The sequence below is a fragment of the Siphateles boraxobius genome, unplaced genomic scaffold, assembly GCF_051911475.1.
Source record: "Siphateles boraxobius isolate OS27281-9 unplaced genomic scaffold, OSU_SipBor_1 84, whole genome shotgun sequence".
In the NCBI taxonomy this organism is placed as follows: Eukaryota; Metazoa; Chordata; class Actinopteri; order Cypriniformes; family Leuciscidae; genus Siphateles; species Siphateles boraxobius.
In genome coordinates, this window is record NW_027509213.1 from 1,182,850 (window position 1) to 1,198,325 (window position 15,476).

The 15,476-nt window shown below is 36.8% G+C and overlaps 2 protein-coding genes across 8 annotated transcripts in view; both read right to left on the bottom strand.

The window, feature by feature from the left end:
• Positions 1-11,420, bottom strand: part of kif13a (kinesin family member 13A) — a 77,523-nt gene extending 66,103 nt beyond the window's left edge. For all 7 annotated transcript variants that reach the window (XM_077221646.1, XM_077221645.1, XM_077221644.1 and 4 more), the window contains exons 1-2: positions 11,059-11,420; positions 10,761-10,851 (exon numbers count right to left, since the gene is read on the bottom strand). In XM_077221646.1, the coding sequence (XP_077077761.1) occupies positions 10,761-10,851; positions 11,059-11,113 (146 nt within the window). In that variant the 5' untranslated portion in view covers positions 11,114-11,420. The remainder of the gene's footprint in view (positions 1-10,760; positions 10,852-11,058) is intronic.
• Positions 11,421-12,984: 1,564 nt separating this feature from the next.
• LOC143730902 (E3 ubiquitin-protein ligase NHLRC1-like) lies at positions 12,985-14,615 on the bottom strand. The gene has a single exon (XM_077221474.1). The coding sequence runs from the start codon at positions 14,598-14,600 to the stop codon at positions 13,422-13,424; it is 1,179 nt and encodes a 392-aa protein (XP_077077589.1). The 5' UTR covers positions 14,601-14,615; the 3' UTR covers positions 12,985-13,421.
• Between the last annotated feature and the right edge of the window lie 861 nt (positions 14,616-15,476).

Here is a 15,476-nt window from a genome sequence, read left to right on the forward strand (position 1 = left end):
TTTCTCAGGTTTTTATGTGGGTGGATGTAGGTGGGGGGCTTGAAAAGTGAAGTTTAGTTACTGACTTGTTCACAATCAAAACCAGAATCTTAAAATTCCTTCCAATTCCTATCCCTGATTTAATCACTTCTGCAACCAAACACTCACAAAGACAGAATAATGAATCTGCTTTAGCCTCACAGCAGATGCTGAACCTGCAGGAAATCAAGTGTCACTGCTGCACAGAATCACTGCAGGAATTCAAACTTTTGGAATGTTCCGAAAAAGAATCTCTTGCTACAATGTTTCCAGTCACGATTGGCGGAACTTTTGACACTTTGGAAACAGACCAAAAAAATTATAAATGTTGTAACATCACATGTATGTTGCTCTCCAGCACTGACTAAGATTTCAGAGATTTAGTACTGGTTGTTTAGCGAGAGACTTCATGCAAACCAAAGCAATGCTGGTATGGAAACCATTAGGAAATCGCACATTTCAACTCCATTTTTAACCAACAGAACATAATAGTGCAAAGTCCAGCATGTGGAGGACATGACAAGCCACATCAGGAAGGAAGCAACTTGCCCTTCCCATAGAGCAATCAGTCTCACAGCTCAAACAAAAGCTAAGCATCCCACCCAACACGAGAAGCTCATGTCTAATCCACAGCAGTGTCTATTCAATATATACATTGAGTATAAGAGTATGCTTAATTTAGTGAGTTAGAAAGCCGTTAACCATTTACTGATAGTATTCATGCTTGTGTTCACCATATAAAGCAATCCAAGAAGAGACTTGCTGGAGGAATCAATGTCAGGTTCTCCAAATCGTCACGCTTTAACTGATTTAGAGATAGAGTCAGATGGGACAGTGGAAGAACTGTCGCACCAGATGTTTTAATAACCCCCCAAAAACATGAAACATAATAAGGGCGTCTCTGGTATTGGAACATCGTTGTTCCAGACTGTTGTTGGTCACTGAGCAACAGATCAACACATCAACAATAAAAAACGTAAGTATCACTTGCCTAGTGAGTCAAAGTTCCTATAGATGATTAAGCTCTCCATAAGCAATACTGTGACTGTTACAAAACCTAGAGCTGCTTTGCCTGCTCTCTACATAGGCACCTTTTGAGACAACATGCTGAAATGGAATCTAAAAAAAAAAGAAAGTTAAAAAAAAGAAAAGAAATTGTGTTATGACAACTTTTAATGAAATTTTGTTCAACAAACAAACTACATTAGGATGAGTTAGAGGAACTTAATTAGTAGCATAAACAAAAAATTCTAAACGTCAAACCACATTGAACCCATACCGGACTTTCCCTTAAAAAACACAATAACACTTAACCAAGACAATTAATTAAATTACTGCAACTTATTTAAAAAACAAAAAAATTAAATGAATAAATTATAACTTTTGCATTCATTTAAATTGTGGTTACAATATCCTCAGAATTTTTGTTTTGAGTGTAAATGGGCTCTAATTCTGTGGTATATGAACAGCGCAGGAGAAGTGCATTAAAACCCAAGTCAACTGATTTCAGTCGAATTGCTGATAAGATAGGTTAACAAATAAAGCCTTAGAATTTGACTAAAAGATGATATTGTTTTTAAAATGTTGCCTTAACAGTGAGAATAAACCCTAACCCCAAGATTGAAGAATAGCAGACCTCTCTATAAACTCCTACATAGATAAAAGCAGCATCATCAACGCACTACATCAGCAAGAACTCATCAAGATCATAAAGATGTTAAATGTGGTTCAGTTCCCTCCCAAAAGCATTCAACACTGACATATTTACTGCAGTGACCACTCCTTCCCGACCTATCTTCTCTGATGGACAACATAAAGACTCGTGCTGGGAAATCTGCTGCTGAATTCACCGGAAGCATTAGAAATGTCTGTCAGCATCAGGCTGTAACCTGGGAAATGAGTCTTGATGTTTAAATGTGTTTTTGGACTGAAATCGTCATTCTGACCTCGCTTCGTTCAACAATGATCATCAGTCATCTTACTATTAGTGTTAACTTTGAAACTGAAGTTCACAGAGCTAAAAGTTATGCTACAAGCTGCTTACAAAAAAAAAAAAAATATATATATATATATATATATTTCGCTTATAGGTATGCACCAATATGAACATTTTGGAAGCCATTAACCGATATATTGTCGACAAACCGACCAAAAAAAAACGACAAATTTTTATATACATTTTGAGAGCCTGGTTACAAAAACAAAAGTCTCACTATTAAAAGCCATGTCCCAAGCACACAATTATAATGATCTCATTATAATTGTATGCGGCCTATATGACAGAATTGCACTGCAACACGTGGCACTAAACTCTATTTTCTTTTTTTGAAGTGATTCCAATCACACTTCAAGCAATTCAAAACCATCATGGTGAACAGTGTGCATCTGAAGTGTCTCAGCTAAAGGAAGTAATCCATTATTTATCGGCTTTAATATATCGGCCAAATTTTCTTATTGGGCCGATAATGATAACATTAAAAATGATCACATATCGGCCGATACTAAAAATGTAAGTTTTCTCAAAACAATCTTTGGCACAAATTTTGTCATTACTGTTTTTTCTAGAAATTAATGTTTTCTTCATTAAAAAATTCTTTGGGACAAAATTTTTTGTCATTTCTGTTTTTTCTAGAAATTAATGTTGTCTGCATTTAAAAAAAATCATCGGCACAGAATTTTAAACATTTAACAAAAAAGATTCTTGAAATTATTTTTTTTCTTTATAAAATCTTTGGCACAAAAATAATGAAGGTGAATTAAACAAACATAAATCAGCCCTAAATGCAACCGATAGAACAGAAATAGAAACTGATTTACTAAAATGAACAACATATGAGAAGTGAGAACAGTGGTGTAAAAAGAAAGTGCATAGAATTAAAGCGTGTAATACAATGTTTCAAAAAGCAGTGATGCGGCACTTCATTAACTGTACTCAATGGCAAAACTCGCTGCTGGAATAGTTTCAGTTTTAAAGCATCTGAGATTCTTTCATGATACTGAAACATGTTTTTACTCTCCAACACTGTATACAACAGTCATTCAAACAGCCTGGCATCTGTGCCAACGTTTTGTGTGATGCCAACTTATCTGCATGGAATTACCCACAATTCTCCATCACCGCTGCCCTTTCCAGACAGTTAATCAGTTTAAGCACCCAGCAGTGAAAGCAGAGTTTCTGTAACGCTAGACTAGAGGAGTGGGAAAGTGCAGTGTAATAAATCAGCCGTGAAACACTAAAGAGGGACATTACTGTCGGTTCTGTCAGTGTCTGTGCTGTGGTGCAGCGGAGGGATTTACAAACATCCCTAAACCTCTTCTAGGTCAAGATGTGTATCTATGTTTTCTATAAACACAGCCGCACCTCGCGCACAAAGAACGGGACTCCTCTAGGGAATGCAATTGTTTTATCGGTGCAATGCAATTTTCCTGCAAAGGATTAGACGGATAAACTCAGAAAACAGACGGCTAGAGAAAACATCGGGCACATTCACACTGCAGCTACACTTGTTCAGCTATACTTGTTCATAAGATTCTGGTCAATTACCAAGGCTTTGTTTTTTTCTTTGTTTTTTTAAATAAATTAATTTTTGTTCAGCAAGAAGGCATCACAGTAAAGACATTTATAATGTAAAATGATTTATATTTCATATCGATGCAGCGCAAACAGCGCAACTGTTTTTAACATTGACGATAATCACAAATGCTTCAAATCAGCTTTGATCACAGGAATAAATGACCATCTAAAATATATTCACATGAAACGAGACTTCAGTGGATTCACTCCTAAAACAGTGTGTACATGGCCGATGTCGCTGAACGGAAAGGTTGGTTATTCACACACAATACACTGTGAAAACATGCAGAGACAAAAGATGCATTCCAGAGGTCGACCACTGAAGCCTGCATTGTCATTTCAAGAGACACTGTTTGGAAAGAACATACACAGATGAGTTTAAATGATAAACACACTGGTTTATGAACTGTGTGTATTTGACACCTTTGAATCATGAATCTCTATTATGAAGTAAAGGGAAACAGAGATGCCAGAAATGACCAGCAGCTTATTGTGTTTAATAAAACAGCCATAACAGCAATATAATAAAAGCCAACATTCAAAGAATTCTTCCACCAAGTGTTATACTAATAGCTTTTATTAATAATTTTTAATTAGCTTTCATTTTTATATTTCCATTTTAATCTTAGTTAATTTTCAGTAATTTTATTCGTTTTTATTTTAGTTATTATAGTTTAGTTACATTTAGTAGAATATTTCCTAAATGTTTAGTAGAAATATTATGATTTAATTAATTTTTATTGCCGTTTTAGTTTAGTTGCAGTTAGTAATTTTAGTGCTTCAACTCAAATGTTTCATCTAATATTATATTATAATTTATTTTAACTTTATTTGAATGAACAAAAAATGCTTTAGTTAATAATAACCCTGCTTCTGCCTAACTGAACATTAATACTTATTTTCAATACCAATATATTCTTAATTTATTTATATGTTTATATACACTTTGTGCCAATTAAATATTTTATATATATGAATGTTATTACGCTCCACATTATTACGCGCCACTGTTTGAAAATATCATATATGAAAATGATTACACATCATTGTTGAAACATGCTTTGCCCATTTTTCCCATCATCCTCTGTCTGCAGTGCTCAAATACGGTAAGCATTTCTTTGGCCAAAGGAAATGACTTGTCGTAATTGAATGCCAGAGAGAAGATACAAAATTACCAGGTTATAAGTTTAAGGAGCAATTATGAGATGAAGACACGCTCTCACTTGTCAGCTCATCAACATCCCAAAGAGACAGCATACAGGAAGTAGACATGGGAAACAGGAAGTAGAGTTGGAAACAGGAAGTAGAGGTGGCAGCCTATGGCAGCCAAACCCAATATATCAAAATTGAATTATATTTCAATGGTTTTATGCTCTTAGAGGCCAATAACTCACCGCACAAATCACACTGTGGTCAAAACAGAGCATGTTAATCCTCACGGCAAGTCAAATCACATTTATTCTGCTTTATACAACACAGACTGTTTCAAAGCAGCTTCACAGAATTAAGCAGGAAAATAACCATCAATTCATCCATTATGAAGCATTCGATTTCAGCTGAAAAGCAGCACTTAAGACGACAATAGTGTCATTATTCTGTTCAATTCAATGTTGATTCGGTTCAGTTCAATAACAGTATAAATGTTGCAAAGTTTTGATGTTGCTAAAATAATTATGCAGCTCAACTCAGTTCAAGTTTTGTTCTCACCCGATAGTTTCAGTGCTGGTTAATCGATAATATTACTGAATATTAGTTGTGTTTTAAACCCCTAGTTTACCGGTATTTTAAGTACTCTGGGTCGTTTTTTATTTGATTGATTTTGAATGAGTTTTGAGGATGAGACACTCAACTGAACAGCACTTTGATGTTAACTTTAAAAAGTGTTTTCTTCTCCCTTTTTGCTATCCTAACTATTCAAGATTATATACTGTAGTTGGTAGTACTTGATTATTTGCATTTATCATTGTTTGTTCCCTGCTGCTTGTGACCTGCAACCCATTTTAAGTCGCATCCCACTTAGGAGTGCTCATAATTAACCGGTTAATCATTAACCAACAGTACGAATTTTGACCGCTTAATACTCTGTTAATTGCTTTTTCAAGAAATTTCAAAATGTTTGTTGCATGGTTAAAATTTTACGTATCTACACGTTTATTTTTCATCTTGAAAACGCAATTTTAGTGTTATTTCATAATTCACATTTAATTATTACATTTAAGAATAAATGTAAAATACCGGTAAATAAAGCAAAATGTTTATAATCATAATAAACACTATAAACACAGCTATGCGCTATTTGAGTTCCCCTCACAAATCCTTTAAATTTAACGGTATTCAGAACAGAACAAGAAAGAAAAACTAATACCAAACCAAATTTATTTTAAGTGAAACAGAAATCGGCATTGGCCTACTTTTATTAGACACAAATCCAAATGTTTCCATATGTGCTACATTACGTATGTGGATGCTAAACCATTATCCACTATATAAACCCTTTGTTTTTCCTTGTGTTCCAAATTCCAATATCAACATACAATTGGAACTCCGTCATTTATGGTCATACAGATAAGAGTAAGACATCATTCGAAACTATAAAGCGTTTACTTTCATTTGTGGACACTCACAATAAATACAAAACATTGTGCTTTTATAAAATAAAAGCACAATGCCGTCTGCGGCCTTTCTGCCGTCTCGGTTTCTTTTCCACTCAGCATACTACTTGTCGCAGTTTTTTCTTTCGTTTTGTTAATCTGTTAATTATTTCAGTAAAATATATTTTGCATATAGGCCCATTTTATTACTTTTATATATCAAATTTTATTCAGTTTTTCTCCGTTCACAGAAGCACTGCAAGCTCATGTGACGATGTGGGCATCTAAGGGCGTTTTCACACCTGAAAGTCCGCACCAAGGTCCGAACCAAAGTTCACATTTTGATACATTTTATACTTTCAGAAAGTTTTGGTTTGGTTTCACACTGCAATTATGCGAGCGCACTAAAGAACTTTACGTGACATACTTGCGTCCTGTCGTCATCATCTATGTGGGCTGCATCTCGACATTGATTGGTTTGTAAATGGACGTGCGTCTGACGTCAGCGTGTTGTCAATGCGGCGGGTAACTTTGACATTATGAATGAACAGACGCATATCGTTGCAACTGTATTGTTATTTTTATGGCATAATTACCTGCAGCACCAACTATACACAAGGCTAGTTCAAATTCGCCAAATGAACGTCGTCGTCGTGCGAACATTTTATCATCGCCGGCAGGAAAGGAGGAGACTGCAAGCAATCATGCGAGCTCTTTTTTTTGTGTGAATTTTTTCCAGTTGACTTCTAATTATGTCATCAGACCGTACTTCAATTAAAAACCTCGTCTCCTCCTCTCCCCATGTGCCTACGGCTCATTTTTCCTGCCATCTTCTGTTTTTTCGGCTATGCGGGAACCACCGGAACTTCCTGTAAAAGGTCTGAAAGTCCGAACCATACAGAAATGCTTTCACACCAGAAACGAACCAAACCAATGTTCAGTTTGATCCGGACCGAGACTACCTCTTTTCGTCGGACCAAATTTAATCTGTTTGGTCCGGACCGTGGTCCGGGGGAGGTTTCACACCTGCAATTTTGATTCGGACCAAACTGAAAAGTCAGAAAGTCCGGACCAAACAAGGTAGGTGTGAAAGGGCCCTAAATCTGGGAAACTAAATGAACATCCCTAATCCCACTATCTGAGAACCACTGCATTACTCAAAGGCCTTACACGTCAAAGTCAATCTATTTTACAAATAAACAAACTGAAATTTAAAGATGAAGTGGGATTTCTGCACCACTTGGGGCACCAAATGAAAATGTAAGCTGTTTGTGTAAAAATATCACCTTGTCAACTCTGAAAAGACAAACACAAAACACAGAGATGAAATCTTACTACAGTTCTCCCAGCTCTCATGTAAATAAAAGTTAGAGGAAAGATTTCCACTAAAAGAGCACGGTGCGGTATTCCCAAGATTTTCAACACGACACCCTCAGGTTCTGTTTCTTTTCTCTCTGTCATCATCTCTCCTTTCACAGATTCATATTTCAAACTTCAAGCAGCTCAAAGAATGGAAACTTGACTCCAAAAAATGCCCTGAAGTGTCACGTCTCAGTCCAATTATAAAATGAGCTCAATGCAAACGTACCGTGAGAGCTTAAAAGACGACATAAGACTATTAATCCTGGTGAGACTCATTTGAACTAAAAAAAGAAGTTCACAGCAAATCTTACTTGTTTTAAAAAGAAAAAAGTGATTTTATACTCGTCAAAAAGGGTTATTTTTATCATTAAATGCACTCAAGACACATCATCTTTAAACGTAAAGACAAAACTGCTCTAAACTAGATTGCATTACTGCAAATTCAGCCCACACAACACTTCACCTAACAACTCAAGGTCTAATCCGCTTTCTATAACTCTGCTCTGTAGGTTTTTTTGGGTTCTGCTGACATTTAAACCATAAAATCTGACATGCATCAACTCTGAACAGGTGCCCTTACAGCCGCAGGGGATAGTCTAGTTTTTTTTAAACTGACATAATCACAGTCTGGGAGGTATAAAGTTCCTGCTGCATTTCAGAAAAGCTTTGTTACTGCACTTAAATGGAATAAAAAAAATGCAAGAAATGTATAATAAGTACAGAGAACTATGGAAGCTTATTTCCATCACAGAATGAAAATATAAAAAAGGTAATTGCAACTTTTTATCTGACAATTCTGACTTTCTTTCTTGCAGTTGTAAGTCTACATCTTGCGATTCTATTTTTCCCACATATTTTGCGAAATGTAAACTTAGAATTCTGATGAGGAAAGAGTCAGAAATGTGACTCGGGCTCGGTGTCGTTACATGTGAACTTTGACATTCAACTTGCAAAACTCAAAATGTTAATTTGCATAATTGCTTTGAATCATTCCGTTCCTGGTAACTGAACATCAGATAGCACTAAATTTGTGCTAAGTATGAGTTAATGGCAGCAGTGCACCTAATGCTTGACTACAAATTGCAAATCTGCTGATAAATGAACTGGACCAGCTCAAACATGGATATTTAATTACCCACATTTGAGTTAATCACTGCATGAATAAGGCCAAGAATAACTGGGCTAACACTTTCATTGCTTGGAAAAGTGCAATAAAGTCTTAGAAAGTTGGGAGTAAAATGAATGGGTGAAGACAGAATTTTCGTTTTTGACTAACTTAATTTTTTTGTCTTGTATTTATATTTTGTCCCAATTCGGAATAACATCACTTGTTTTTTTAAACTGCGTGAAATTGAACAATGATCCTCAGCAATTATTTCCAGCTTAGAAGTTGAGTAAGCTTCATCAAGGCCCTGATTGTTTTCTATTTCACATCCTGAGTGTAAGACGAGATGATGCTTACCTGGTCTTTCTCTAGCAGAAGCTGCGCACCCGCCTGACTGTGTAACTGTGATGCATGCTGGACTGCAGCGCTGCCGATTCACACAGTTCTGGCTACATAAAACCATCTGCTATTGTTCTTGCAGATTCTCTAACCTTGAGGCAACATGAACTGAGAAGACTATTGAACCCAGTTCAGGAGATCATGAGATCCAATAGCTTGTGATCCAAAGATGGGTTGCCCTTGAAATAATGCAACAGCCAATCGCTTACTGTAGGAACTGAAAAACCGACACTCCACTTGAGTGAATGAGCAATGTATTACAATAAAACAAGTGTTTCATTATAGTTTACGCAACTAAGTGTGACTAAAATTAGGCTGTAAGATTCAATAACCAGGCTCAGATAGAATCTGCACTTCTTTCATATTTTTTCTATGCTAATTATGAGAAAAAAGCTTGACTCAAAAATAGTAAAATATGTTTTTCGAAGCTGAGAGTACCATTGAATGCATCTAATCAGCTGAAATATTTCATAAACAATCTAGGGGCAGGGAATCTAATTATTAAATAGAATTTATAATGTATAAGCCTTTGCATTCTGCTCAGATTTAATGTGGTTTAAAACTTTCATCATGGCTTTAGTATGTCACAAGTCTGTAGCAAACTACCACACCAGTGAAACATTTCAAACATATTTCACTAATCATCTTAATGCAGTTCACAAACCTGGAGATCATATTCTCATATCTCATTCAGCACATGAATTGTTTATATAATGTGGAATTAAACCACAAGACTCAGAACAAAGCAAATGATTGAAACTATGTTAAAGTTGTGCTAAGCCTATGTTCTTAAAAAAAAAAAAAGAAAGAAAGAAAGAGAAAATGGGACATGCTCAAGGCCAGAATGACTAGTTATTTATGCATACTTATACTTTTATACTATGTGGATTCATTTTAGTTTTTCTAAGGATTTAAAACCAAATCAAATCCTTAACAGGATAACACTCTCTTCAGCACCTGCTTTGTTCTGCCATTACAAATCATATGGAACACATTTGTCCCTCATATACTTTTAATTACTGACAGACCATAACGATAATAGGCCAAAATTGCATCAGCTGATAATTGCTGATTGACCGATTTACCAATTTACAGAAGTGCTGCTCTCCCTTCTAGAAGCTGTAAACTTTACCAGCTGCCTATTCTTTGGATAACAATAGAAAAAATTCGTATGTACCATAATATTTAAAAAAAAATACCACATTATTCTGGCAATCCTGTTCTGTAGTTATCGGTAATGGCAGCAGCCGCTGACAAACTCGTACTGTTCGAGCACAAATGCAATGGCATGATGTGAAGACATCTACAGTACTGTACGGCATCTCAAACTTCAGTACTGCTGAACATGAGGCCTGTCCAGGAATTTCACAGCAGCGCAGAAGTTTCCCCAGCGCAGGCCACCACGAGCACGCCCAGAACGGGGCCCTGTATTCACTTCTGCTGCTCTTACATGAACACATACAGTAGACGTAAACAGATTTAAAGCATCCTCTCTGTGTGCATGCATTTGACCACTCGGGCCATAAAACTCTTCCTGGCAGAAAAGAGACCCCTCTGCACTGATAAAATCCCACCAAAAACACATGCAGCCAAATTGTGAAGGGAGGGGAGGGGGGGTCAAACTGACAGCTTTCACCTATAATGAGGAGAAACATGGCTCAAACATGTCACATGAATAAAAGTGCATGACAATGAAATGATTTGACTGTACCTGTTTTCTCCTTTTGTATTGGAGGGCGGTGGGTGCAGAATAGTCTGGTTTTCCTCCATCTCAACCACACATTTCGTGTTGAGCTCAATCTCTGCAAGCCAAAAGTTGTTAAAACTTGCCTTAAAGTTCTTATACGTGGGATTTTTGTGTTAAACACTACAAAAAAAGGAGTGAAATGTCTGAAACATATTTAAATACAGAATTCATAACAACCTTGAACTGTAGCAACTTATTCCATCTGAAAACTGATTTAATCTTTAAATATTAACGCTCAGTTCTACTTTAAATTGCCTCTTACCTCTCCGGTTCATTGGTCGAACTCGAACCGCCACTTTTACCTTCGTATCAGACATTTGTGCACAATTTTAAAGGCTTTAAAGTGGAGGAGAAAGCCGTTAGCTGCTCCGTACAGCTAGCCGAATAATAACATGCAACTCCCCGCAAAGTCTCCCACAGAAACGTCTGAGGTGCTTGTATCCTGATGAAATACTCCAACAGTGCATACCCGAGCAGAAAAAGCAGTCGAGATTAATCCAGACGAGACGGTGTGGTTGTGTTGTATTCGGGTTAAATGTGTGTGGTTATAAGGATCCTCCGCCGCGGGCAGAGCAGCTCCTCTCAGCCAGCCAGCAGCATCCAGACCGCCATCTTCCGCTGACTGACCCCAAAAACGCACACAAATGTGCAGTGTGCATGAATATGCATGAAAGAAACGGCATGGACTTAGTTTAGAAAGACCAGATGTACCACAACGACCTAAAGCAGTTCCTACAAAGCGACGAAAAAAATTATAGAAGAGGAGGAGAAAGAGACTTGTGTCTCTATCAACAATCTTGGTAACGCTGGTTACACTTTATTTTATTATGTCCCTTTAGCCGTTACAGTGTAATTATGCATTTAAGTACTGAGTAATATTAATTAACTACACGTAGGTAATTACTATAGGATTAGGGTTTAGTTTAGGGTTAGTTGCATGTAATTGTGCATAATTTACTGTTTTTATGCTACTATGGTAAGTACATAATGTAACATATGTAACACTGTAAAATAAAGTGTTAGGCCTACTCTTTTTTAATGTGTCCTTGTTACACGTTACATACATTTACTACAGTAACTATAAATTATGCATAATTACATGCAACTAACCCTAAAGTAAACTCTAAAGTAAGTAGATGTAATAAATAATAATTATTATTATTTATTGGTACTTTAATGTATTATTACACTGTAACTAACAGGGACATATTACAATAAAGTGTAACCATAAACTTTTGCTCATTAGCCAACTCATCATACTAGTCATGTTTCTTCTGTAATTTAGGCTAATCCTTTTATTTGTTTATCTTTATTTTTCTTCACCCATTAAAAAAAGTAGGCCCTACTGGTCATGCAGAAACATCTGTATTCTATTCAAAAATATTATTTATTATGACTGAATGACCAGATTACAGGAATGAAAGTAATTAAGGGTCAGATAAAAGTTATTACTTTTTACACTGTACTATGATCCTTGTATAAAATATCTAGCAATTTACATTTTTTGTGAGAATTTATATTTGAACTTTTGTTAGTTTTTATACTTCATTTTGCACATCTCATTTTATGCAGCTAAAATGCAAACACTTAGCGATACTAATGCACAGTTTATGGCATGACAGTAAAGCACATTAATCTAATTTTCTCTAGTGAAAGTGCGGGTCGTTTTCAGTAAGATGTGAGATGTAAGAAGTGCTTTATAATGGCGACAACCCCAGTCTGGTAGGATCAAGGGAAATGGAGCAGAGTAGATTATGGGATTCCCCTAGGGTTGTTTTTAATCTCTATGGATTTAAAATTAAGAATTTACTAAATTTAATGCATGTCATTTTAAATATGTATATATTAATAAGTATGCACCCAGTGTAATAGCTACGCAGGGCAAATACTCACTTAAAATTATTATATGTTGCACTGTAAACTTTGAAAAGTCATAATATGTGCCAATGACTGCCAAGTGGTTCCCAACCTTTTCCCCTCAGATTTCAGGACCACCATGAAAAAAAACAATTGTGCGTTATGAGGGAAAAACCAAAGCATTGACTGTATACATTTCAGCTATGTCAATGGACAATTTGGTTATTATTAATGCATTGAATGATTAATGGAAACTCATATACTGTATAATGGGAACCAGTGTCTGAATTTCTTCAGCAAGGAATATCAGGTGTGATTGACATACAAATGATTGAATTTAAAAAGTGATTATATATTTGATGATTTAGCATACACAAATTATCCAAAACGACTTACAGTATACTTATTATAGGAAATCAAGGACAATCCCACTGGAGCAAGCTTGAATTAAATACATCAATCAATACATATACAATATGCACAAGCATTGCATTTTGTACACTCTAACATATACTCATGCATGTATATTTTGTGTAATATTGATGACATTACAAGTCAAATTCCCTGCAAGTACAACTTACTTGACCAATAAACGGGAACTCTGTGTGGCTTGAAACTTTCCATGTATTAACTTTTAGCTTTAGCCATCATTGCCACAAATCACCATTTACGCAACAACTCACAAATCCCAATATCACAACTTAATCCACCTAAACAACATGCATGGATTCTAATGTGAAACACACTAGTTGTGTATATTTACACCTCTCATTTCTCAAAGTACAAGTCCTCTTTGTCCGCAGCATAGAACTTGACTGTATGATCTCCTCCATCCATAACCACAAGCACATTCATTGTAGTCGTAGCCAAAGCCACTGGACGCAGCAGCCCGCTCACAAGTGGAGTCAGTGCAGGTGCTTTCTGCGGCTTTCCCAAACTCCAGACCATCCCATTCTGTGAATCCCCTACAATCACATCTCCATTTATATCAAAAATCACTGAAGATATAGACAAACTCAGAGAGTTCTTCAAGTTAAGAGCGAAACTGTCCACCTGCGTCAAAGGAACAAAGTCACTATTGAATATTCTCAAACATGAAGCCGTGAATCCGGCCTGAAAGCGTTCCACAACTGCGATGTTTCCCGATGCTTTGCAAGAAGCTACCGAACGCGGACATTTAAGTTCTTTGAAAACCACTCTGTTAACTAGGACTACCCCACGAGAAAAGTCTATTACGAGTTGGCTAAGTGTTCCCATCTCAGCGTCGGTCACAAAAACACGTTCGCGGGCGTCCACATCAACACCCCAAGGCAGCCTAAAAGAGTCTCGGATGGCTGCCACCGCACGGCCTTTGGAAGTGAAGACTTTGACTGATTGGTCACCAGCATCTGTGACCAAAACATGTCCACATTGGGTCAGTGCAACATCAAGTGGGTGACATAAATCAGACGGGTTGTGTCCATAACATCCGAAGCCATCCAAACGAGTTCCTTGAGCATCAAAAACGGCAACTCTTTTCTCACTATCGTGCACCAAAACAACCTGCCCTGATGTCTCAGAAACGACCATTCCAGAAGGGTTGACAATTGTTCCCCATCCTCCAAAAGCTGAACGGAGATGCAGCGTCCCAGATCCCAAGCTTCCAGTCCATCCTATGACTCGATCATACAACCTGGGACAAGCTTCAGACAGCAGAAGCTCCTGGAGATCGTTGAGCGCATAGCATTCGGAGGTGCTGCCCACATCCCACGGTTTCCTACAGAAAGGACACTCTAGCCTCTGGTTTTCAGGGTGGGAAAGTGCACAGATGCATTTGAGACACAGCACGTGGCCACAGGGTAGATTTCGGGGCGTGTGGTCTCGTTTCTGAATGGAGAACTTCTCAAAACACACTTTGCACTCCAGCAGGTTTGCTCGAATCTCTGCTAGGATGTCTTCTGCTCTCATATGTATTCGGACGGCTGTCTCGGACATGCAGTTGATGATCCTGGGATTTATATAAACACTGGCCTAATGACTGGCAGGAAGAGCAGAAGGATGAGAGAGGGTTTTTACGACAGTAGCCAGGAATGGATAAACATGATCACGTTACAATATAAACATGAGCTGAGGGTCTGTACTGCCCCCGAGTGGTGGTTAGGAAAACTACCAGGATATATACTTACTGGTACATTTGTACTTTTTAAAATTATATAACACCAATTCAATCTTTATTATAACTGATACTCATTACAAAAGTGAGAATTTAAGGGGTAAATGTCCTTAATTGACAATGCATGGTCCTAATATAGGCTTCATTTGTGAAATATGACCTGGACGTTCCTGACAGATTTTGCGAGGTTCAGCCTGTTTGAAACAGAGCTCAACACTTGTCTTTGCGGTCTATTTTTGGCCGTCAAGTACACTGTCTGAAACCTGAAGCCATTAGTTAATAGAGTTGGTTAAATGAGCTCACCGTCCACCAATGCAGATCACAGCTGAGGTCAAGCCGGATCCTTTTCCTGCACCAAAAACAGTCATACAGTGCGAAGTGCATCAGTTATTTCCACCAGAGTGCATAAACTCTCTGTGAATCAGCATATTAGAATGATTTCTGAAGGACCATGTGACACTGAAGACTGGAGTAATGATGCTGAAAATTCAGCTTTGATGACAGGAATAATTTATTTTTAAATTTTGTTTATATATATATATATATATATATATATATATATACACACACACACACATATATATATATATATATATATATATATATATATATATATATATATATATATGTGCAATCCAAACAACTGTATATTAAATGTCATATCTGACTGG